The sequence below is a fragment of the Limanda limanda genome, chromosome 21 (genome assembly GCF_963576545.1).
Source record: "Limanda limanda chromosome 21, fLimLim1.1, whole genome shotgun sequence".
NCBI lineage: Eukaryota > Metazoa > Chordata > Actinopteri > Pleuronectiformes > Pleuronectidae > Limanda > Limanda limanda.
This window is the reverse complement of record NC_083656.1, coordinates 14,067,444-14,091,171: the sequence shown is the minus strand read 5'-3', so window position 1 is coordinate 14,091,171 and position 23,728 is coordinate 14,067,444. Positions and strand designations below refer to the sequence as shown.

The 23,728-nt window shown below is 39.3% G+C and overlaps 4 protein-coding genes and 2 non-coding genes across 6 annotated transcripts; 2 read left to right on the top strand and 4 right to left on the bottom strand.

Annotated features, from left to right (window-relative positions):
* Window positions 1-2,112: 2,112 nt before the first annotated feature.
* Window positions 2,113-3,720, top strand: hbae5 (hemoglobin, alpha embryonic 5). Its single transcript, XM_061094863.1, has 3 exons — window positions 2,113-2,241; window positions 2,879-3,086; window positions 3,509-3,720. The coding sequence occupies exons 1-3, from the start codon at window positions 2,147-2,149 to the stop codon at window positions 3,635-3,637; spliced, it is 432 nt and encodes a 143-aa protein (XP_060950846.1). The 5' UTR covers window positions 2,113-2,146; the 3' UTR covers window positions 3,638-3,720.
* On the bottom strand, window positions 2,661-2,753 carry trnai-uau (transfer RNA isoleucine (anticodon UAU)). The gene is given in 2 exon segments: window positions 2,661-2,696; window positions 2,716-2,753. It is a non-coding gene; the product is annotated as a tRNA-Ile (tRNA).
* Window positions 3,721-3,957: 237 nt separating the features above from the next.
* On the bottom strand, window positions 3,958-5,839 carry LOC133028010 (aquaporin-8-like). Its single transcript, XM_061095199.1, has 5 exons — window positions 5,580-5,839; window positions 5,278-5,404; window positions 4,895-5,109; window positions 4,095-4,229; window positions 3,958-4,003 (listed from the first exon to the last, which is right to left on the bottom strand). The coding sequence occupies exons 1-5, from the start codon at window positions 5,837-5,839 to the stop codon at window positions 3,958-3,960; spliced, it is 783 nt and encodes a 260-aa protein (XP_060951182.1).
* A 1,687-nt stretch (window positions 5,840-7,526) lies between these two features.
* Window positions 7,527-7,619, top strand: trnai-uau (transfer RNA isoleucine (anticodon UAU)). The gene is given in 2 exon segments: window positions 7,527-7,564; window positions 7,584-7,619. It is a non-coding gene; the product is annotated as a tRNA-Ile (tRNA).
* A 2,622-nt stretch (window positions 7,620-10,241) lies between these two features.
* Window positions 10,242-13,737, bottom strand: LOC133028027 (aquaporin-8-like). The gene is made up of 5 exons (XM_061095221.1): window positions 13,478-13,737; window positions 13,011-13,137; window positions 12,685-12,893; window positions 11,202-11,336; window positions 10,242-10,284 (listed from the first exon to the last, which is right to left on the bottom strand). Exons 1-5 carry the CDS (start codon window positions 13,735-13,737, stop codon window positions 10,242-10,244), a joined length of 774 nt encoding a protein of 257 aa, XP_060951204.1.
* Window positions 13,738-15,440: 1,703 nt separating this feature from the next.
* Window positions 15,441-22,309, bottom strand: lcmt1 (leucine carboxyl methyltransferase 1). The gene is made up of 11 exons (XM_061094973.1): window positions 21,931-22,309; window positions 20,780-20,871; window positions 20,301-20,422; window positions 20,116-20,192; window positions 19,123-19,184; window positions 18,906-19,008; window positions 18,026-18,146; window positions 17,743-17,844; window positions 17,367-17,458; window positions 17,081-17,178; window positions 15,441-16,115 (listed from the first exon to the last, which is right to left on the bottom strand). Exons 1-11 carry the CDS (start codon window positions 22,014-22,016, stop codon window positions 16,093-16,095), a joined length of 978 nt encoding a protein of 325 aa, XP_060950956.1. The 5' UTR covers window positions 22,017-22,309; the 3' UTR covers window positions 15,441-16,092.
* Window positions 22,310-23,728: the final 1,419 nt, after the last annotated feature.

Here is a 23,728-nt window from a genome sequence, read left to right as displayed (position 1 = left end):
TCGTCTCATTTAACCTAAATTAACCTGCAGAACAGGAACCTTTTAATTGATGCCCTTAGACTCCACTGCCCAGAAAACATCCTTTATCAGTTAATATCTTCATTCATTCTTAAGTAATGATCTGAGAACCACATTAATGCAGCTATTATTCATTAATTATTGCTTGCTTTTTAACTGCCTTCAATATTTGCAATTTTAACACGAAAAGCACCGTGTAACGGTGTTTTGAAAGGTGCTATATAAACAATGTTTTTATTATTAATAGCAGTAGCAGTAATATTGTAGTAGTAGTATGTGTTGAAATCAAAATGTTAATGTGTTTGAAACTTCAGGAAAAGCAGCTTGAGAAACCTAAATTGCAAGCACAATAAATCAAATGTTCAAATTTTCTTTAATGTAATTCGATTATTTCTCAAATATGATATGATCTTATATCTCTAATTAATTTAATATCGTTTTTAGACATTGCTTAGCTTGTTTCTTTTTTTTAAACGTTATTGATTGATTTAATTAAATATCAGGGGAAAATCATAGTAAATAATCAATCAAATAATTTCACTTTAATAATTTCTCAAATATGATACAATATTTTGTGATTTGTTTAAGCTCATACTGATTTGATATCAACATTAAACATAGCTGAATTGAGAAATACAACTTTTTTTCTTCTTTTTTTCTCCTTAAATTGAATCTTCCTTGAGACCATATCATTCTTCTTATTAAACATCAGCTGTACGCCAAACACTGGGATGGTGCGTCATGCCATGAGTCGTGTTATCTGTCAAAGCACACTGGTGTTTATCAGCGCCGCCTCCACCCAAACACCCGCTGCGCACATTCACGTATGTTTTGATCAAGAAAATACTTGAGCGAGGCGATAAAGAGGACGAGCGCAGTTTCCTCCCTTTGATAGGAAATAAATTATAGGACCTGAGCCAAAAAAAATGTATCTAATTAAAAAAATGAATCACCGATAAATCTCACTCACACTGCTTTAAATGATAGGGGCAGATTTTTTTATTTATAGGTAGTGATTGATACAGTCAGCTGCAGGAAGTTAAAGAATGAAATTAAAGGTATTATATTATTAAAGGTGTTGTTTTCTTTTGAGTATATTGCTGAATGTGCATTGATTCACTTGATTTCTTGTAATGACATTAAATGACCCGTGACATTTTTCTGTCTTCTTAAATTAGAACCTCTTTGCTGAAAATGTGGGAATCAAACAAATCGACCAAAAGAGATTTATGGGTTAAAAGTGTTGATTTAGTTTTTTTTTAAAAAAGCAGAAGTAAAAGTAGTTATTAGTGTTGGAATAACCTCAGAAAAGTCCCTCTCTCTTCGTATCTGATGAACACATGCACTTGGGTCGTGTAACAAGTTTTGAGAATATGAACAGAGGTATAATAAAGAGGCTCCTTTTGCATTTTAAACAGTTTTATTTCTTATTTTATGTTTTATAAACTCATCCATCGCTCTTAGTGCTGCACATTTCAACAACAAGGGAAGGTATACTCTTCATAAAATAATAAATGCATCATGACAAACGGTAAAATCAACAAAACAAAATAAAATGAAGTAAGATAGCATCGTGCACTTTGCCCACAATTCCACGCATATGTCGGTGATAACTTTAAAGATGTTTTGTGGTATTTGAATCTAAAAGTTCACAGTGTAACAGTGCAGCTACTTTTATTGTAAGTGTATTTAATTGATTTAATAAAAGGCAGTGGAAAACCGGAAAGAAAAATAACTCTCAAGTTGCATAAATGGAGCATAAATCCCAAGACTGCTTCTCATATGTAGTTTTGACTCTTGAGTAGTTTCTGCACCTGACACTCTATCCTGTGACCTGACATGTCCTCCTGACGTCAGACATCACCCTGGCATGCACAAACCCAAATCATCATGTTTTTGTCAACTGTCACCCTGATACCGACCCCTCCACCTGGCACCCGGCCACTGACGCTTGTATCAGGGGCCGGTGGATGGTGCCGATCTGCATCAGGGGAGGCAGCTTGGCATCAATTCCAGTGGGTGTGACTGCGGAGCCAACTGAGTTTAAATAGAAGTCCGGAGGAACCGGACAACACCGTCCCATTCAGAGGAAGAGGAAGATAGTCAGGGATAGAGAACCAAGAGAACCATGAGTCTGAGCGAGAAAGACAAGGCCGCCGTCAGGGCCATGTGGGCCAAGGTCGGCAAGTCAGTGGACGTGGTTGGGGCTGATGCTCTGGGCAGGTAAGTGACATGTTGTGGTTTTTATCTTTCTTTTTTTCTTGGCTGAAGAAAAGGCTCTCATTACATCAGTGCAACAAAATCTCATGTGACCTATCTGTGATATTGATTCTGTATTGATCTATCGTTACCTCGTAACTTTAGTTAAATCTTTGCTTAAACTGTCTTGTGTCAATAATTTGTTTTAAGTAAATAAGAAAAGGGATAAGCTTTGATGATGCGTAATATATATATATATATATATATATATATATATATATATTATTCTTATTCTTATTATGTTGTTATTATTATTATTATATAGGTAAAAGGTTCAAGATTTTACCTTCTGAGAACAGTACGTTTAGATTTATAAGGAATATCCTTAAGGCAAGTTTCTTTCATTCTACCTTAGATCGAATAATGGCCAAAGCTAAATTGAATGCTCCAGGTGAGGCTCGAACTCACAACCTCGGCATTACTACGCAAATTACTGTCTATAAGTACCGCGCGCTGACCGATTGCGCCACTGGAGCCTGATTTACTCGTTTCCAACACACAAAAACATTCTGTCATTATTCTACGATGGTTTATATTCTGCTCAGTTCGTCCAAAATACCAAACCTTCTCACCCATCTCTCTTCTTTCTGCATCCCCGCAGGATGCTCGTCATCTACCCGCAAACCAAGACCTACTTCTCCCACTGGCCTGACATGAAGCCCGGTTCTAAACCAGTGAAGGAGCACGGGAAAAGGATTATTACCGCAATCGGTCAGGGTGTGGTCAAGATCGACGACCTCAACAGCGCATTGCTGGAGCTCAGCGAGCTGCACGCCTTCAAGCTGAGAGTTGACCCGGCGAACTTCAAGGTGAGTCACGCGTCACTGACACCAAGTGCACCAAGATACCAAGTGTGCTAAAACCAAGCTCTATAGTTACTGTCATAATGTGCAAAAGTTGGATCTCCCTCTCACTGAATTGACCTGTGCGTACTTTTACGCACGGGAGGAGCTGGATTTACGCACAAATTATGCCCGTATGCTGGAAAAATAAAACCTCCTAAGCAACCCATTGGAGCTCAGTTACAGTTTTAAAAACTTACTTGCTGCAACCTAACTATATTTTTTTCAGTTTTTAGATTTTATTGGATCAGATTTCAGGGTCAAGGGTGTGAGAGGATAGAGAAGTGCAACAGTTATTTTCCTGTTGGAATGAACCAAATTATTCAGGTGGGTGTTGGCAGTGCACACCATGTATCTAGTGGTTAATGGTTCTCCCCACTTGTCCACAGCTCCTGAGCCACTGCATCCTTGTGGTGATGGCCAACATGTTCCCCAAGGACTTCACCCCCGAGGTCCATGTCTCCATGGACAAATACCTGGCTTGCCTGTCCCTGGCTCTCTCTGAGAGATACCGCTGAGCTGCCCTCAGTGCCACACACGGCCATGTCACCCATGCACGGTTGAAAGTGAAAAAATAAACCGCATGTCGACAAAAAACTCATGCAACTGTGTGTTTCATGTCTCCTGAAATGTTTTGTGCCATTTTTGAATGTGTTGAGGGTGAAATGAAGATACCAAATGTGTTTTATTCATTTTATTTCACACTGAATCCTCCTCACAGTGGTCTTACAGCTTCACATGGATAACAACATTTGGGCATGACATATAAAAAACTGTACAGGCAGACGTCATTTTGGGGATTATTATCACCAGGGCGATAAACACACAATAAAAGCAGTTATGATTTCATAACCACTCGTAACTTGTCGTCACCGAGGATGAGCCTGAGAAAGAAGAGAGAAAATCATTTTGAGTCAGGTGTTATCTCTCATTTTATTTTATTTTATTTTATTGCAACATCCAACTTTCTCTCACCTGAGCAGAGCAGCAGCCACCAGACCTCCTCCTATGGGTCCCACCCAGTAGACCCAGTGGTAGGTCCAGTAGTTGGTCATCACGGCGGGGCCGAAAGCCCTGGCTGGGTTCAGACACGTCCCTGATATATCACCTCTGCACCAACAAGAAAACAACAACAGCTTTAAAACATACATTTGAATCCTTGATGCATTTTAAACTTACTTTTGTTTTAAAAAATAAAAAAAAACTGCAACCTCAAACATTTCCCATTACACATCTCACACATTATAATGTGATGTGATATAATGCATTTAAATATTAAAGGTTACCATCAAACATTTCATACACCCGCTCTGAGGCATTTGATTTGAAGTAAGATTTTAAAAAAAAAGAACTTTAGAAATAATGATTAAAAAATAATTTAATTCAATATAATGTAATTAATCAAAATTAAGATATTTGAATAAAATAAAATAAATGTCGTAATTTTCACCATCAAATATACTTTGGGCTGCACCACCTACTTTTTTCTGGTTGAATTTTGACAAATTAAAACAATAAACATTATAAATGTCCAAAATCATTCTTTGATCATTTCAGATGATTTTCAAATTTTTTATTTAAGAAAATATGACTTTGAAATAAATGCCAACAGTTATTATTGACCGGCTGGTAATACACAACATGACTCTTGTCTGAAATGGATTTAAAAGTAGCAGGGACCTTTGTAATTACTCTTAAATCTAATACGGTGTAAATGTTTGACACAATAAACTGCTCAAACAGACTTCATTAATATCTTGGGCCTTCGGTCTTACCCTGCCAAGACGTTGATGATGACAGTGGAGCCCACCAGGAAGGGAGCCAGTGGGTTCTTGGTCTTGTGGTTGACGGCCACCAGCAGCACCACCATGGTGATCAGGCAGGTCATGGCCACCTCCCCGAAGATGGCCCCGGACAGCTGGCTCTCGGACTTGAGGATATCGAACGCGGCTCCTGTGGCGTTTAAGTATCGATCTGCGGGGGTCATCATCTATAAGATACACGGTCAATGATGAACATCTTTGTCTTCTGAAGGAATGTGTGGTCCCATTTATTTACATTTTATATGTATCAAGTGTATATAGAACAGCAAAGATATGCAGCATCTCGGAATATTCTGCAATGTGTCTTTTATTGTGTCAGATTAAAGTTAGATGACCTTGGACATTCCCGCTCCGAGCACTCCTCCAATCACCTGGCAGGCAAGATAAGGTGCCACCATCATCAGCTCCATTCCTCCGCACAGGTAAATGGCAATTGTGAAGGGAGGGTTGAAGTGGGAGCCACTGGACACAGGGAAAGAAACAGTAAAGAAAAGGTGGAGGAGCAAGTTAGAGGCAAGTTGAGATCCAACAAACTACAAGTGACCCAAATATATGAATCTGCTAAAAACACAGCAAAGACATTATATTCAAACTGGAAATATTATTTTACCCTGTGCGTTGAACAAAGGGCCTTTACCTGATGTTGTCCATGACCGCCACCATCACAGCCACAGCCAGTCCGTGCGCCAGAGCCGGCTGCAGGCGTCCAGCTGCAGGCACGTTCTCGATGACCGACACACAGCCGACGAAAACGAAGAACATGGTCCCAATTAGCTCGGCCAGGCAGGGCTGGAACACCCTCTCATACCTGTTGGGAGCAGGGGGCGCTGGCGACTTCTGGCCCTTCTCCATGAGAGCAGAGTCAACGTCTTCCATTCCCATTTTCTCGACTCCCATGTTGGCTCTTCTCTTGTTTGATTCCTGTTACTTCTGTTTCAGACGATGATCTACAGCTCAGAGATGTTGCCGCTGCAGCCTGCTCGTGTGTCCTCCAACAAGGAGTTGTACTTATTTATACTCATCACCGGCAGCTGACACGCTGTGCAGTGGGATTGCGTCATGGGTCATAAAAGAGGAAAAAAAGAAAAAGCTGAAGTTGTCAGGGGAGACGAGGTCACGGCTGGTGCACAAGCTCTGCCCTCGAAGGAGTCCTTGGTGTCAGCTTTTCGTAGAGGAGGTGATGTGCCTCAATGAGAAGCCGGCTGTTCAAGGTTGCCCCCAGTCTGACCTGTCTTTAATTCGTCATCATTGTTTGATTTGGACGCACAAGGCATACCTGGAGAGACAGGTAGCGGCCTACATAGATAAGACCTGACCTTGACCATAAACTTTAAACAACCTCACACTCTACAGACTTGTGTTACACTTCAACTACTACAATACTACACTTAATTAGGTTATATCAGATTGAATGTTTTTAGATTGTATGCTCAAGTACCTAAGCATATTTTAAAGCATTATTTAAAGTATGATTTTGAGATACTGGTACTTACTTGCATATTTGTATTTTCTGATGCTCTACATTTGTCCAATTGTATTCAGTGGGAAATATTGTGATACTCCACATTTATCTAGCAGTTATTTCTTACTGTGTAAATTACAATTTTACATTAAAGATGGAATAAGATACAACACATTGCTTATTAGTTCACCAGTGGTCCCCAGTTTATTTTCTATTTGTTTTGTTGCCCCTTATGGAAAAAGTGAGGAGCCTGACTTGGGGCCCCTGTCGAGTTTTAGATGTAAAATATTTAACAAACGCACTCCTACAGCAACAGCCCACTTAAATACAAATTATAAAATTGTAAGTAATACTCCCATTTTATATTCACTGCAGTATATAGCATGCAAGTCTTTTAAATTACTAATAAGGCACTTATTTATCTTACTCCTCAGTATATCCCTGACCTCTTATCCTCACACAAACTTGCTGACCCTTTGAGATTCTCTGGCCGGGCCCCTTTTAACTGTTTCAGCGTCTGAAGACAGAACTTTAGAAATGAGAACTCTGAGGCTCTGGAACAACCTGGTCAGTAACTAGTTCAAAACGTACGTCTGTCAGTCCCTGATTTTATCTAGTTCTAGTTTATTTATTGGAAAGGGTGGTCATTTTTAAAGTTCCGTCACCGGAGTGATCAGATGGAGGAAGTCTGTGACTGGAAAATGTTGATGGACATGGGCCAGCGGCTTTTAGTCCCATCACATATTGTAACTATACAACCCTGAGACCAGAGCTGATACAGGGTCCAACACCCTGCACGCTGTGTGCTTCGTAAAATTGACTTGATTGTGCCCTGGGAGGATTATGTTGATAAGGTTAATGAGAGGAAAAGGCTGCGGTATGCAGACATGGCATTATATGACAAGGCAGAGCACCATGGCTAGGAAGCAATAGTTTGCTCTGTGGGGTTTCCTTGCAACATCCACCATCAGGTTGCTCAAAGATCTGGGGATCCACAGACAAGCCCTGCACCAGACTGAAGACTCCAGTGGTATTTTGGAAGAGCTTGACAAACTGAGCAGAATATAAACCAAGAGAATAGAACTCAGAATACTTGTTGTGTGATGGCGATCATAGTACAAGGCTCCAGTGGCGCAATCGGTCAGCGCGCGGTACTTATAGACAGTAATTTGCGTAGTAATGCCGAGGTTGTGAGTTCGAGCCTCACCTGGAGCATTAAGTTAAGTTTTGCCTACTAATCAATGTAAAGTAGAATAATTATAAATCATCCAAATGTCTGCAGCAAGTTTGATTGTGGTCCACAAAGAAACTTGACTCAACGACTCCTCTTACAGATCTAAACTCTATATTCACATCTCTTCCTACTATACCTTTGATAAATATATATATATATATATATATATATATATATATATATATATATATATATATATATATATATATATATATATATATATATATCAAAATGTATATTTAGCAGCACTTGGTAGTTTGGCTTTCTTGAAGCAAATTGTACAGACTTGATTCTTGTTTTTCTGGGTTTGCACCCGCATGGTGTAGCCTCTTAAGCAGCGTGTGAGATTCGCTTAAAAAATGCCTGTCTGAGGAGTACCGAAAGTAAATTGAAAGCTGTTCTTGAACCATTTGGAGTACATGCATGATCTTGGTCTCTTTGAAAGGTTACATTCTGACCTTTCCCCCCCAACAGTCAGAATCAGTCTAAGTGCTACTGACATTGAGTAATAGCAGTTGGAACACAGTGAAGTAGAAGGTTTTATTTCCGCCTGAATATTTTTTGTTAAATGGATGCCTGCAGATGACTCTAGCTGGGACTTATGAGCTGGAAAACACACTGGGACCCTAGCATGAAGCCTTGACTAGCCGTGGTTCAAATTTGATAAAAATACCACAGAAAATGAATATTTCACAGATTTTTTCCTAAGGGCATGTCTAGGCGTTTTCCACAAAGGCCATTTGGAACTATGGTAACCAACTAGGCTAAAAAGGCTACTTTTACACTCAAAATCATACTTTTATATAAAGGAGGCAAAACCGGTCATATGGTTTAAAATTTATACAAATAAACATCTTTCATGTTGTTTACATCTTGATGCTGGCTGCGCTGAGATTACACAACAGCTGACTGTGGCTATTCTTTGATGTAATAGTGTGTTTTGGACTGATTATGTTACTGGATTGGATCGTCTGGACCTTTGGCAATGTACCAAGACTGTTTTCGTTGGAATGTTAGCGATCTGTGGATTAATATGATGCTTCTTAGGTGAGTGACGTCGACTTTGTGATTGTTTTTTTTGTGTTAGTGTCTTGACTGAGACGTTAATTGTACCGGCTGTGGTGATCGGATCTTGAAATGGTATCTAGCGGTACGAGGCAGTTCTGAAAATAACAATGTTTGAGGCTTATCGGCAGCACCGGCCCGCCCGTGAGCCGCTGCTGTATTGTTAGTCTTTTTGGATAAAAGCCTCAGCTAAATGAAATGTAATATTATGTAAAAGATATGTCCCTAACATCTGCTAATATCAACTGGTTGCAGGCATTAATTAGTGCAGTACAACATACAAGGGATATTCTCCATTGGGTTAAAAAATGGGAAAGTATTTACTTTAAAAAGGCAAAGATGTAATGATTTACTGAGCTGTTTTCATAGTGCTGCCATACAAGCCAGTAGCCAATCAGATTTACCTTTGGCCTCAGCGTACCCTCAAGGTTGACCTCTATTCAAGGCCAAAACATTTGATGATGCTAAGGCGCACAACTGAACTTATGTCCCCAACAGGTGGTCGCTAACATCTACTATTGGTTGGCAGCTTCAATTGTGAAATTTACAACAATATAGGACATTCCCCATCTTGACCTTTATTCTAAAATGATTATATTTATGTTTATATTTATACTCATCTTAATTTCTTATGTATTTAATGGGACTAACTTTTATGGAATTTGTGTAACTGTAAGGGTTTTGAGAAGCTCTATATAAATAAAGATATTGTCATAATTATTTTTTTTATTGTCGTTAAATTATGAGGGACTATCTTTTGTAAGACTGGCGTTCGTCCCCCTGGACGCGTGGAGGGACCAAAGATATTGTTTTATTGCTACTCTGTTAATTTGTCATCCATCTGTTTTTAAATGTGTAGTAATTGCAGAAGTTTGATAAGCTGGTATCTGATTTTATCCACTGCTGCACGGCTTTCATCAGACGTGCATCAAAACCATGTAACATGCACTAGATGGATAAGTGTGCATGGCCGAACAATGCTGATGAGTCTTCAATATTAAATATTTTATTATGCATTCTGTAGTATTGAAAAACCTCAGTTTTCCATCGTCTAACTTTATTTCATTGCTGTGTTTCAGTCGATTGAAGTCACTGCTTTATGATTCTGATCTAACTTTATTGTTTGGGTCAGTGCCTTATCCTCGATCCATCTCAGATGTGCCACAGCTATCAAAGCACAGTTTTCCATCTAGGACTTTGAGCCAAACGATGCGTACAAGACGACTGTAAATAGATAACAAAAGTGTGATCGTTGTGTTTAATTCTTTGCATGGGGGTAATTATCATCTGGACTTTTTCCAATCGCCACACTTGCACCAGTCCAAGTTAGGTGGAGCGATATCAGGACACTGTTACATCATAAAACACTTTATTGAATCTTCAAATACAGAATATGGGGTTGTGTCAGAGCCTACAGTTAGAGCTGTTCCTAGTTATATACAATATTTATACAGAATTTAAATATTACAGTCTAATTGTTACAAAAATGTGTTGGAGAAGTCACTAGGGAATCAGGTCATCCTTTTTGCCTTTGACGTTCACTTCAGCATAATACGAGTCCTCTGGTCACCAAAGAACAACCTGCAGAAAGAGAGGGATACTTCTATTACTGTGCTTGATTCAACATCATGTTAAGAACACAATGGTTGAACTAATTTGAGCCAGACCCAAACCCAAGGAACCAAGAAGATATTATCAGCTTGACAGCAGTCTGATACCTCCAGGCTATATGAGAAATACAATTTAATAGTTTAATGCTATCCCATTACCACTCAACTTTAATGACTAAAGTTGTCTGGCAGGAGGAGTCAGCCAGACAACTCAACACTCTCACACCACAATTCTAACTGATCACTGATGTAACTGTCTTCTGCATATTTTTGCAAATCCAACTTTAAATTTCCAATCCTGCATTGTTTCCACCCATGTTTACATGACAGTGATCTGCTCCTTTATATTATATTATATGACAATACTAGTCTTTTTCATCGACAACAGTCTTTATCAATATGACAGAGTCTGTAGTATTCTTTTATTAAACTAAATATAGCGGATACAAGTGACGATGTATTAGACTGTTGCATCAGGGAATAAGCTACGCTCTGCAAATACTTTTACTTTTAATAGATTATATATTTAAAAACCTACTTGCATCTGATCAATTAGAAAAGTTAACCTGGTGCTTGTAATTGACTATGTTTTTGTCTAATTAATTGTTCTTTTACTTTATTAAACTTTAAGTCAAATATTTGAATACACACTAACCACTGACGTTTTGAAAACAATACGGGAACCAGCTCTTATTCTATAGCAATGGGTCAAAATCTCCACTTGGTACCTTTTCAACAATGGTTATCTCTTCTTCAGTTTTTATTGCGCACATGTTTTTTTAGAAAGCCTGTTAAATATTAACAGTGGAAAATAAATGGGCAGTGGACAAGAATAATGAATATGACTAGTTATCTCTCAGGGCGTTGTAAAGTATAGAGCTACAGCACCTGACGAAGGTGACAGTGAGCAGTGCACCACCCATGGGTCCGACCCAGTAGATCCAGTGATGGGTCCAATGGTTGGCAACCACTGCAGGACCGAAGGCTCGGACGGGGTTCATGCAGGCGCCGGACAGAATCCCTCTGAAACAGCAGACAGTGGAAACAACACTGAAACACAGCTCAACACTGGGCTTCTCATTTCACATGGAGAAGTTACAGTCTCACTAACAGAAAGCACTAAAAACTGCATTTACTTCACTTAACACTAGCTCAACCTCTGCTGCTTCAAATTAGACCATTCTGTCTTAAGTCTGTGTCTCATGAGAGAAATGCCTTAATACACACGTATCCCATAAAGGTAACTTTTAACATGTGATGGCAATGCACCAGACAAATCAAAAATTCTGTCCACAGTTTGGTTAGATTAATCATTTTAATCAGATGAATATAAAGAATACTGTGAACAAATAAACGTACCTCTTATCTAAGTTACTGGCTGAAGAAACAGATATTATTGTAAAATAAGAAAAAAGAAGAGAAGAAAGGAAACGAAGGAGTGATGTTTTCATCTAAAATGTACGATTTGTTTGTTTACCCTAGAATGAGACCTTAATATTTAAATACTTTATATTTACATCAGAAGCGGGTCCTCTCTACGGAGGCCGCCATGTTTTTTACAGTAGCTCAAACTGGACAAACTAACAACTTTTGACTTTTTAGGACAACTGTAGGCGACCACAGGTTCTCTTTCCTGTTTGGAAGGGGAGGGTGAGGTGAGGGCTGCAACATTCAACTTCACCACTAGTTGTTACTAATTCTACACACTAGAGCTTTAGCACATTAATGCATAACTAATCCAATGGATCCGGTGGAAACACAATTAAGCTTTGCTGGTATGTTACACATACAGATATAAAACAATAAACTGGCTGTCAAGGTAATTACGGTGAATAAAATAAGCAATAATTAACCTCGGTATCAACCTGATAACGAGTGATAATAAATACATGTGCCCAGGTGTGTTGTGGTCAGGGCTGCAGCTCTCACTCGGAGAACATTGTGATCAGTGTTCTCTCAGGGAAATTTGTTTTTTTTTCCTCTCTGGGGGAATTGAAATTTTTAACTAAAGCTTTTGGTGTTTAATCCAAATTTGCAGAATTTCACCCTGGAAGCACGGAGTAGCTAAGTTCTTTTCTCCTTAATGAAAAAAGATAATAACAATAATTTTCGGTAGATAAATTATGCGCTTGTGTTTGGAAAATAGAGGGAACTTCAAAAACAATGTCAATTTGAAAGTAGTTGTTATTGGGATTTCAGTTCGGGGGTAATTTCCTTATAAGAAGGTGCAGAAAATCAGCAACTAAAAAGTAAAGGAATCAAATATATATTTTTAAAAAAGGACTAAAGACATAAATGGAAGAATGGCGACGCTTTGAATGACCCTCTGGACCCAAACGTCTCCGCCCCTGACTCCTGCCGTAGCTCTTACCCTGCTAATATGTTGGCCGTCACCGTGAGGCCGACGCAGAACGGAGCCGTCGGCGAGCGGGTGTGATCGTTGACTTCGCCCAGACACACCACCGTGGTGAGGATCAGGGTCAGCATCATCTCTGCGACCGTGGCTTCAATCAGGTCGCTGGTGCCGGGTTGAATGGCTCCTCCGAGGGCGAAGTCGTACAAGCTGGTCGGGTATATGGCCTGAGAGAACAGCCAACGTCAGTCAACAGTTTTCATTTGTCTTCTATATCAACATGCAAAGTTCTAAACCTTTAAGCGTTACTTTTTTACAGAATAAGCTTCCATACATTTTGGTACCTTTGTCAAAGCAGCACCGATCATCCCTCCTAGAATCTGGGCTACGAGGTAAGGTACCGTCAGGATCAGCTCCATCCCTCCACACAAGTAGACGCTCAGAGTCACTGCAGGGTTAAAGTGGCCCCCACTACCATACACAAAGCCAACTTTAATATGTGACTCTGTTAACAACAGCTATAACACTCATATTCCAACAACAAAAGTATTCTCTTTGAAATAACTTTGTATAAAATGTTGTGCTTTAGTGAAAGTACCTTTTCAGTTTGCATGATGCTGTCCACACCACAGTATGCAAACAAGTTAAGGCTAATTCACTTTAGATTTAGATTTAAATCCATCAAATGTATGTCACCTTTAACTCTACAGGTGATTTACGGAGGAAAGTCTAAACATCATGAAGACCTTACCCATACTCTAAAAAGGAGAACACAAGGAAATCCCCTCTAAAACACAACATAATTCTTTACCTTATTTTCCCGAACACCATGATGAGCACTCCCAGTATCAGTCCGGTGGCCAGAGCAGGCTGGAGGACGCCGGATCCCACATTCCCGATGACAGACGAACATCCAACGAACACAAGCAGGCTGGTCCCGAACAGCTCGGCCAGGCAGGGCTGAACATAGCTCTCATACATGTACCTATTGCCGTTGTCGCTGGCTCTCTCCACCTCCTCTCCCACCTCATCCACTGTGAACACCTCCGTGGTGCGTTTGGACCCTGACATGATCCCTTGTTCTTCTCGCTGGACCCTCTGTGGCGTCTGCTGAGTGGTCTGATGCAGGGTATATATGTATATGAGCTATTGTAGGGATGATGCACACATACGCACATCCATATTTCTCTTCGCCCCACCTTCCTGCAATTGTCTATACACCCAGGAGTGTTGGCCCTCAGTCAAGAAGAGCTCATAAAATTATTAGCAATGTTGTTATTGGATGTCAGAGAGCACACAGGAAGATAGTGAGATAACGGACGACTGGTGTCTTCACACTGTTTTGTTTAGCTGACACCACAGATGTGTGATTTCTATCAGGAATTATGACTCCTGAAGAGTGGGTAAAGGTTGTCTTTCTGTTGAAGGTGAGAGTCATGGAAGCTCAAGTGAATAAGTCTGTTTATATAAAAACTCAAACAACATTTTCTCTGCAAATTATTTTCGTTGTCTTTTCATCTTATCTTATCTTAATGTCAAACGGTGAATGGTTGGTGCATGTGACAAATACAATTTGTATTTAAATTGTGTTTATCATTAGCTGTGGGTTCATCATTATGTGAACAAATCCTGTCACATGCACATTTAATTATCTGTTGTAAGTTAAATGTATTGACTTAAATACTGAATAAAATATAAGATTAGAAAATGTATATCAAGTACGCTTTGGCTGTAATCGCGGCTTTAGTTGAATTGAACATGTTTTTATTTTTATATGAATTTCCGATAAGCTTGTTGCCGGTAATTAGCTCATCTAATATTGAGTGATAACTCGCTGGTATTTATCCTGAATGCCGGTGTAGTTGAAAGCAGGGTCTTCTTTTCGCGCCTGTATCTGTGTGTGTGTGTGTGTATTATTGCTGGGATGGAAGGGGGGTTATCTCCAGGAGATTAACTCGGGGAGCTGATGGGTCAAAGGTAAAGATCAAAGTCCAGGGAAATATGGTCTCAAAAAAACTTTTCCAAGAAATTCCCACAAATAACAGAGAGACAATCTAAAGCTTTAATGGTTCTGAAAAAGATTCCCCATCATATGATTTAATTTGATTCGGTGAAGACGTGAAGTAATGTTCAAAAATGCATTTTCAAAGGTATCTCTACATCTTATACGACTATAGACACGATCTATGGATCAGAAAAATCATTTTATAATCATGTGGTAGGATCAGCCTGACTTCACTCTGAAGTCTTAAGTGATGTCAAATGATTTTATTATGCATTCACTTATGCCACCAATAACAGGGCAACATGAGGATAAAAACCTTGGGAAAAAAGTCATAAATTTAGTCAACACCTAATTTCAGAGGAATATGAGAAGAGAACTGTTGTCTGCACTAAAATGAGGAATGTGGAGCATCTTGTTAAGTTTACTTCACAACTAACCTAATACTTAATATTTTGGCAAATAAGCACATTATCATATCAGTACCATAAAGGTTGTGTAAGAAACTGAGTCTATTCTAGAGGAAGAACCACACGGACTTGGAGGCAGCTGAGGAGGGAATGTTCGGTAGAGGTCGACCGTATATTGTTGGTTTCATCTGAGTGATATTCAAAGGGGTTTTCGTATTTTCTCACGAAACAGGGAGATTGGTAATCAAGGAGAAAAGGTTGAACTCTAGTGAGCACGGGTTGTCTTGCTGCTTATCTCCTTCTGACCCCTCCGATCATTTGATATGACGTGCATTAGGTACATAATTGAACAGCGCAACGCATTCTTACACAAATGAAACTTTTATTGAACTTCACTTGAACAGCTTTCGTCAAATATACTCTGTTACAAACTACTGTGTCATGTCCTCTTTGCCGTTTGAAAACTAGTGGGGCGAGAATAGAAAAGATTTGACGGACAAATGCAATGCAAATGCATTTCTTGAGGTCTACTTATTGCATGCATCTAAGTAAATGAGTCTGGAAGTGCAATCGAACAATAAATAAAAATAAAATGGCACATACACAAGATCCAGACGAGGACAAACACATGACGTGCGAAATCCTCAATGTCCCCTTACAGTCTTTAATATCCAACACAGGAGAGCGTGTATGATTGATTGAGGATTTAGAAACAATGCTTTTGCCTGTGAGCAAAGAAATCACACATGACTCATACTACGCTTCAGTTCCAGTGCAGTGACAAACGCTTCTTCACAGTTCTCCACCCCATCACCTCTCTCACCCTCAACACGGACCCGGTTACAAATGGCGCTCATGCAATCACATTCCGCTGATGCCGGGACTTTTTTCGAACCAGCTCCCAGTCGACAGAGAATACGGGTTTCCTCTTTCCCATCGTCTTCCTTTTACGCATCTTCTCCTGTTGTTGCTTTTGGCAAACGCACACGTCCGAACAATGGAGCACTTTCACTCTCAGAACGCCAACTGCGACAGACCTGAGGAAACAGAACACGACCCCCATTATTGTAAATGACCACGCCAGAACATTGAAAGTGGGCACATGGGGTGAGCTATGAAAAATATTAACGATTCTGAGTAACGCAAAGTAAATAAAATGACCGCGAACGTGGCGCCACAGTGGCGACTGAAGTGATCCTGGAAGTGAGCGTCAAAGATCAGATTTATTACAGCAGTGTCCAGCTCACAACAGTTTGTTGTCTTGAAATTTAAAAGAAACATAACTGTGCTCAGCTCAAAGCTAAGAAGGAGGAACTCGACAGCGCTATTACTATAATATAAACTTTTTATTCTTATTTTGTCTCTCTATAATGTACTGTTTCAAAATAGCCTGCATGTATCATGAAATTTAGAGAAGGATCCATGGTGTTGGACCAGGCTGGAAAGGTGTGACTCAATCAAAACAAAAACGAAAAGACCTTGTTTTATGGCGGTTTTGTAATAGTGTGGGATCATGGGAGTTGTTGTCTTTAGCACCATTGCAGATGAAAATCTACCTGACGTGACTCAGGCACAAATCGTGTTCACGCAACGGCGATGAATAACTGGGATCCATTATGAGTGACCAGTACAAAAAGTGGAAGGAAAAACAGCCGACTCAACACACGTTGTTTGACCCGGAAGTTATTGCAGAGACGCACAAAGCCGTGGGTAAAGCTAATAAAGCTAAGCTAACAAGTCTAGAAATGTCACAGAAATACACTGAACACAAAACTGTGAAATTATTATATTATTTCTGGTCTAGTTTTTTTGGACATTTTAATGTAGAATTGTAAAGTGTATCTTTAAGAGAACAAAGGAAAAGATATACCTATCAAGTTTATTATTCTCCATTTGTTTCATACACATAGCTTTAGAATTCCCTGATGTATATATTACTTATGTTATCGAACAAAACTATTTTTTCTGCAATTCCAAAAAGAGAAAGATACTTGTTCATTACCCAGGTTGAGTTTGTCCTTGAAGGCCCAGCAGATGCTGTAATGTTGAAGAAGCTGTTGCAGCAGCTCCTTTTCATCCAGGAACTCCAGTCGCTCAATTCTGCAGGAAATTTAAAAAAGATTGTACTCAGTATTTCACCTTATGTTGACTTAATACCAGAGAACACACAAACACATAATGTTCTCCAGTGTCTGGTTCCACCATGACACCATCAGGTTTTTATTTTAGTCCTTACAAAAGGGATTAAAGGTGTTCTGAACTTTGACAGATAGACTTTGATGCACTACCTCGCCACGTCGTCCTGAGGGAGTAAACTGTAGACGGTCATCATGTCCAGAGCGTCCGCCTGCTCCCAGCCCGTCTTCAGAAAGCGCTCCCTCTGCAAACAGCACACTTCAACATTACAAAATCTGAATATTCTGAGAAGTTGAAAAGTAAATGATACACCGAGCAACTCATATATATACCCCGATCCAAAGAAACCATCAGATCGACCCTGTATTTCAGACTTGACTTTAGACTAGACTTGCGCATAAACTGTTGCCTTGGTCGTGAATATATTTATGCAGAAAAGTGTTAGGATCCTATGGAACCCTCTGGTTTTCTACAATTAAAATGTTTGTACTAAATCACAGGTAATTCCAGCGGATCTTTATAGTTTACCTGAGAGTCCAACGATTGACAGGCCTCCACTCCCGCGAGGGTGCACTGGCGGCGCTGCAGGTTCTCGATCATCACCTGACCGAATCGATCACTCATGTTCACCTGGATACACAGAAAGTAGTGAGCGCTGAAATCTTATGTGGTTTCTTTGAGAAACGCTACAGCATTAAATCTTATCTCAAGCTTTTATCTATAAAAATTGCACATTGGTACACAGTTGCGTAATGGATAACATAAGTCTTCCCCTGCTGTATTGGGATCATGTTGTGGTCGTTTTGTTCACCTGTTCGTAGCTGATGAACATGGCCGTGTGGAATGTCTCTGCTGCCCAGTGAAGTAGGTTGGCGGACTGGTTGGGCCTCATGTAAACCAGCACACACTCTGACAGGAACAATGTAGGTAGTCTGGAGATGGAAATGTCACACATAATAATATATGAGCACAACATAGCTATTATTAAAAGAAAGCACCAAGAGACTAAACATCTACCAAGTAAAAACAATCTGGTGTTTTTGGCAGTAACCGAGGCATTTCTGATGCTGCTATTGGTATCTGACCATTTCTAACACTGACATTTTCCAAGTTTTTAGTATATAGCACACTAGCAGTCAACAGACAAACATAACCTCTGTGGTGATGGTTATGACAGGAACAGCCACAAAAAATGGTTAAAATTGGGAGTTTCATGACAACCCTTCAGACACACTGCCTTCAAACCAAGTTCAACTCTGAAATTCTTTCATACTCTATTATCTTAAAACTACAAAATATTCTAATTTAAAATCGAAAAGTTTACACATGACACTTTCCTGAAATAGAGAAAAATTAAGTTACGACCTGAGAGTCTCAGTGGGAGCTTTCCTCTCCATAGAAAACTGCCCGTCATTCAAAAGAAAGAATGCTCTAAAATTTACTTTTGGAAAATAAAAATGTATCTTTGTAAACCACTTCTGGTAAAACAATTCTACTGGAAAATTAAAGTATGGCTGTGAAAAGCTGTCCTTCACAAATGCTAGATTGACATAAGTTACGATGGATTCCAATAGTGACAAGTTAAGTACAAATTCTGAAAAAATCACATTGACCTCATATTAACTTCTTCAAAACCGACCCATTTCCTTAGCTGAATTTTAAATTGAGAGGAACCGATGTCTGTCACGTACTCTGGGTTAAGCTGGAACTTCTTCAGTTTTTCATCCATGGTGGAGATGTCTCTGAGGTCCGCTCCGATGATGCAGTACCTGTCTGAGTCGAGGCTGTGGGAATCTGAACAAACAAACACAAAACCTTAGAGAGATTCTCTGGCATGGAAAGAATTATATTCAGAGCCAAACCACGTGGGTATGTCAAGTCTATTTGGGACTGTAGCTGTTGTTGTACCTAGTAGTAAGGAGTCTGTTGAGTGGGTTTCGATGATGGGTTTGGAAAGGGGTGGTTTTGTCCTGATCAAACAAAACAACATCATATTTTAAAAGATTCACATTCAATACTGTATATCACCAATAAACCTAAAGTACACTACATTCAGGCCGTTTACTTGCAAACCATCTTCTGTCCTCCATTTGAAAACCTCCAGAAAAACATGTTTATATAGAGATATAGAGATTATATACACTTTGTTGCTTTAGGTAAAACACTAAAATTAAACAAGCCATTACTTTCCCAAGGGTCATAATATTTAGTGTTTTGCTATGTCAGTTGCAGAGAAGAGATAACTCATAGATAACTAATTTTAGCTTCTGTTCTATAATAATTTTAATAAATGTACTTACTGTCGCATAAAAAACATCTGTGTTTGAACTATGCAGCTGCTTATATAGAATGCATCAATAATAGTAATTTATATATATTCATATGTAATAAAAATATAATAAGATTAGGGCTGGGCAAGTTAACTCGTTTTAATCGAGTTAACTCAAGTGATGAGTTAACTCGATTAATTATTTAATCTCGCATTAACTCAGGTTTGATTATTTATTGTTTTATTGTGAAAGTCAGGCTTTTATTTTGTGAAAGTCTGTTGCTGACTGCTGCAGAACTGGAAAAAAGAAAATAATTGGCGGATAAACAATCGAGTTAACTCATCACTTGAGTTAACTCAATTAAAACGAGTTAACTTGCCCAGCCCTAAATAAGATACAATATTATGCAGTACACATGAAGGCTGATAGAATTCTGTTTGTCTCCCCCTGCTGATCTCTACCCAACATTACAATGCCAAAGCCAGAGAGGGCTGAGAAGAAACTGGGACAACAATGTCCTGCTGTATGACATGTAGCCTGAGACTTTCTAAAGTGAGGGTGGGATCTGTGGCTGTTTTGGATCATGCGTGTCACAGAGTAAGGACATTATTAAAAAGACAGTTTGTCTTACTTTATATTGTGTATTTTCCTGGCCACGATCGTAGGAAAGTCAACTTCAAAGAACTTCCGTGGCAGGAGGTTTTCATCCTATAACACAAACACACACACACACATGTACACTCTCTGATATTTTTACGGATATATTAATTGTATTTTTGATGCAGTCGATTCAAACCAGACTGCGATGCTGCAAACCTTTAGTCTCCAAAATGTGGTGTCCAGTCCGGCTCCCAGGTTGACTACCTGACAGTCACATTCTGCTTTCCTTATGAACGCATCGAGGAGATGGTTCACCCCTTGAACTCGGGCATAGTAACCTGTCAGATCAGATAAATGGAGGGTAAGACAAACTAATGAAACAAAAATTTGTCCGTCAAGCAAGTTGTGCAACGTAGCTTTTGAAATGAGCAAGATCACAAATATGGAGAATTTACTGCTCATAACTTCTCAGCAAAAGCCTGTTATAATGTATATTACATCATAATTGCTCCACTACATACACAACACACATTTGTTTAAGAGTATATTTATTTTGAAGCTCTTGCTACAGGCCATCTTCATAATCACCTGGGCTGTAGCCAGGTTAAATTATAATAGATCCTCTGATATAAACTCTGGCTTTACAGTATTATCGAATGAAGCAGATACGAGAAGTTTGAATTTGTATAACTCACCTCTGTTGATTTCAGGGGCCTTTCTCTCTCCGACAGATCTCACAAAGTATTGAATGTATGGGTCCTTCCAGTAGCTTTTACTGGTAGCAAACCTGGAAGACAGGTTAAACAGTTCATTTCAAATCATCACACTTCTGGGGCCACACCGGCAAAGATTTGTCATGACGACATTTTTCAAGCCAATTTGCGAAACCCATGGAGCTTTAGATTTTATACGACGGGGTCTGGCCCATAGCTACATCACAGAACCCCTTATAACCTGTTTGTAGCCTTAGTTGTTCAGATGGAGCCCTGCTGGCTGTTTCAAAGTCAAGGCTTAAAAAGTCTATGACTTCTTTTAAATCTCTTCTTAAAACCCTTTTTTTAGACTTGCTTTTCATTATCATTTTATCACCTTGCATTGTCTTAATGTGTTTATTTTATTGTCCTTTTACTGCTTCATTGCTCCTTTTACTGCTTCTCCAGTTTTTAGTTGCCAGTCTTATATTTATCTATTTGATCACTCTTCGTTCCTTTTACTCTTTTTTTTGTTACCACCTAAACGTTGTTGTTTTGTTTTTTTTGTCACATTGCGTTCATGCCGACTGTGTTATCTGATTTTAGGATTTCTTGCTTTTCTGTCAAAGCATTTTGGAAACTTTCAATAAAGTTTATTACTATTATATTATAAGTTAAACATTGACTCACTTGTCCATTAGGTTATAAATTATTTATCCTAATCAATGTTGTGAATACTGTAAGTTGGTTGATGTTCTCAGTTACACGTGGCATCACTTCTGTCCGTCCAGGGAGAAGATCCCTCACATGTGGCTTTCTCTGAGGTTTCTTAGTATTTCCCCCTAGATAGGGTTAATAGGGTTTTATCTGTAGTTTTTCCTGAATCTTGTTGAGGGTAAAGGGCAGAGGATGTCACATCTTGTTAAGCCCTATGAGACAAATTGGGAATATGGCCTATACAAATTTGATTTGATTGATTTGATAGTTTTAGATTTGTGTTTCTCCTCTCACTTCAGACAATTGCATGCACAGGATGAACAGGTACAGGTGATCAGCACACATGACAACAAACTACGTGATTACACAGGGGCTGATTCATTCATAGCAATTGAAATAACAAATGATTGACTGTAACGACTGCACCCACGTGTTACCTTTTGCATATGGTCGCATCGTCGCACGTCGCCCTCACTGCTTCGTCCGAAGTGTCCGAGTCGGTGAAGGGTCGTCGAGCTGCCATCACTGAGTCCCGGGTCCTCCACGCAGTGTGGTCAACATCCAACCTCGTCCGCCTGTTTCACTTTCTTCCCCCGGGGCGCTAAGCTAACCGGCTAGCTGGGGCTGATTTAACGGTTAACGGTCAATTTGAGACAGGGAGAGTGAAACCCAGAGCGTTGAAGAACGGCGGAGAAGTTCAGCTCTGTGTGAACAGCAAACAGAGCAGGAGTCCGGTGAAAGAATGCGGGAGATAAACAGAGAGCTGGTTATAATTTCTGGCTAAAAACAACACGATTGGAGCTCTGCTTGTGTTGACAGCTCTGCACCGGAAGTGTCCACTCTGTACTTCCGGGTGGTTTCATTTCTAGATTAATAATTCCTGTTCGTTTTACTCATGAATAACGAGTGAGTGAAACATATATTTGAATCAAAAAATATACTGCAAATAAATTTAAATAAAATCAAACAGTTTTCAAATATACAGACACTTAGATCAAGACAACGTGTACAATTAGGTAGCATGTGCAGCTACATAGGGAGGTGATAAGCAAGTGACATGGACAGACATGCAACTAATATGATGAGACAAAATAAAATCTGGAATAAAATCTGTAGATAACAATAAAGTGAATAATTAATCCAACAAGCCATGGCTTGTTTGCTAAACAATATTCTTCTATAATATAGAATACATTGTAGAATATAATGTAGAATAAATCCACCTTATTTTTCTTTTCCATGGGTTTAAGGGCTTCTCTGAGGCTAAAATAAGAATTAAGTTACTGTATTTACATTGGTTATATCCATGGAGGATTTGTGTCAGTGATCTTTTCCAACGATACGTTAAAGCACATATTGATATTAAGTAATCAAAATAATTGAGTTGGGATCTTCCAAAAAGTACAGAGATTTATAGCTTAGGTCCTACAGCTCCTTGAGTTTCATGGCACTATGAGTCATTATGTATCCCATCCTTCTGCCTGATGTTATCTGGACGGGCCCTATGTGAGAATGCAAATCACAGAGTCAGAGGCTCTGGAGTTTCTCCTGCCAGGTAAAAACTATGGATAATTTCCAAGGGAGCCCATGTAAGAATACAGCAGGAGATTCTCCACAGGATTTTTTGCAAGCAAGTGGACATTTTGATAAAGTTTTAACCATGCGACAGACTCAAATCTAAAATTAACACAACAAAAAGAATATAAACATCTCAGGATGGAAAAAGAGGAGCCATGCCCATAAAAGAATAATAAGGAAGATGTCAAGAGAGCTTTTGGTGATAAGGGCCAATGGTGGTGTTGATGTGCTGTAAACAAAAAAATGTGATTGGGGCGCTTTTGCTCTCTAAAAGTTACATAGTGTTACTTTAATACAATGTCATTGCAAAAAATGTGTGTTAGTCTCAGGGCTGTGTCTAGACAGGCATGTATGAGGGGGCAGCCACAAATCTTGAGGGGGCATTGTGCTTTATTATATTATTATTATTATAAATTGGGATTTAGTTTGAGGGGGCACAACATTTATTTGAGGGGGCCAGGCCCCCTCTTGCCCCTGCCTAGACCAGGCCCTGGTTAGTCTGCTCATGATCATACCGTTGTAGATGCTCATTAAGGTTTGATATAAAAAACTTGTCTACAAATGATGAAAGCAATATTGATTAATAGTTTGAGTATTTTATGGAACCAACAGAAGTAATCACCACGTGTGGCTGCAGAGGGCGCTGTTGCTCAGTAA

Excerpts from the sequence above, each read along its gene's own strand:
- LOC133028010 (XM_061095199.1), bottom strand. The coding sequence starts at position 5,839 with ATGGGAGTCGAGAAAATGGGAATGGAAGACGTTGACTCTGCTCTCATG. Across the intron at positions 4,230-4,894 it reads ATCATCAACGTCTTGGCAGG|AGGTGATATATCAGGGACGT; the intron begins GTAAGACCGAAG and ends TTGTTGGTGCAG. Across the intron at positions 4,004-4,094 it reads GTGGCTGCTGCTCTGCTCAG|GCTCATCCTCGGTGACGACA; the intron begins GTGAGAGAAAGT and ends CTTCTTTCTCAG.
- LOC133028027 (XM_061095221.1), bottom strand. The coding sequence starts at position 13,737 with ATGTCAGGGTCCAAACGCACCACGGAGGTGTTCACAGTGGATGAGGTG. Across the intron at positions 12,894-13,010 it reads TCGGTGCTGCTTTGACAAAG|GCCATATACCCGACCAGCTT; the intron begins GTACCAAAATGT and ends CTGTTCTCTCAG. Across the intron at positions 11,337-12,684 it reads ACGGCCAACATATTAGCAGG|AGGGATTCTGTCCGGCGCCT; the intron begins GTAAGAGCTACG and ends CTGCTGTTTCAG.
- hbae5 (XM_061094863.1), top strand. The coding sequence starts at position 2,147 with ATGAGTCTGAGCGAGAAAGACAAGGCCGCCGTCAGGGCCATGTGGGCC. Across the intron at positions 2,242-2,878 it reads GGGGCTGATGCTCTGGGCAG|GATGCTCGTCATCTACCCGC; the intron begins GTAAGTGACATG and ends GCATCCCCGCAG. Across the intron at positions 3,087-3,508 it reads TTGACCCGGCGAACTTCAAG|CTCCTGAGCCACTGCATCCT; the intron begins GTGAGTCACGCG and ends ACTTGTCCACAG.
- lcmt1 (XM_061094973.1), bottom strand. The coding sequence starts at position 22,016 with ATGGCAGCTCGACGACCCTTCACCGACTCGGACACTTCGGACGAAGCA. Across the intron at positions 20,423-20,779 it reads GGCCCCTGAAATCAACAGAG|GTTACTATGCCCGAGTTCAA; the intron begins GTGAGTTATACA and ends CTGATCTGACAG. Across the intron at positions 16,116-17,080 it reads CAAGGACAAACTCAACCTGG|GTCTGTCGCAGTTGGCGTTC; the intron begins GTAATGAACAAG and ends CTGTTTCCTCAG.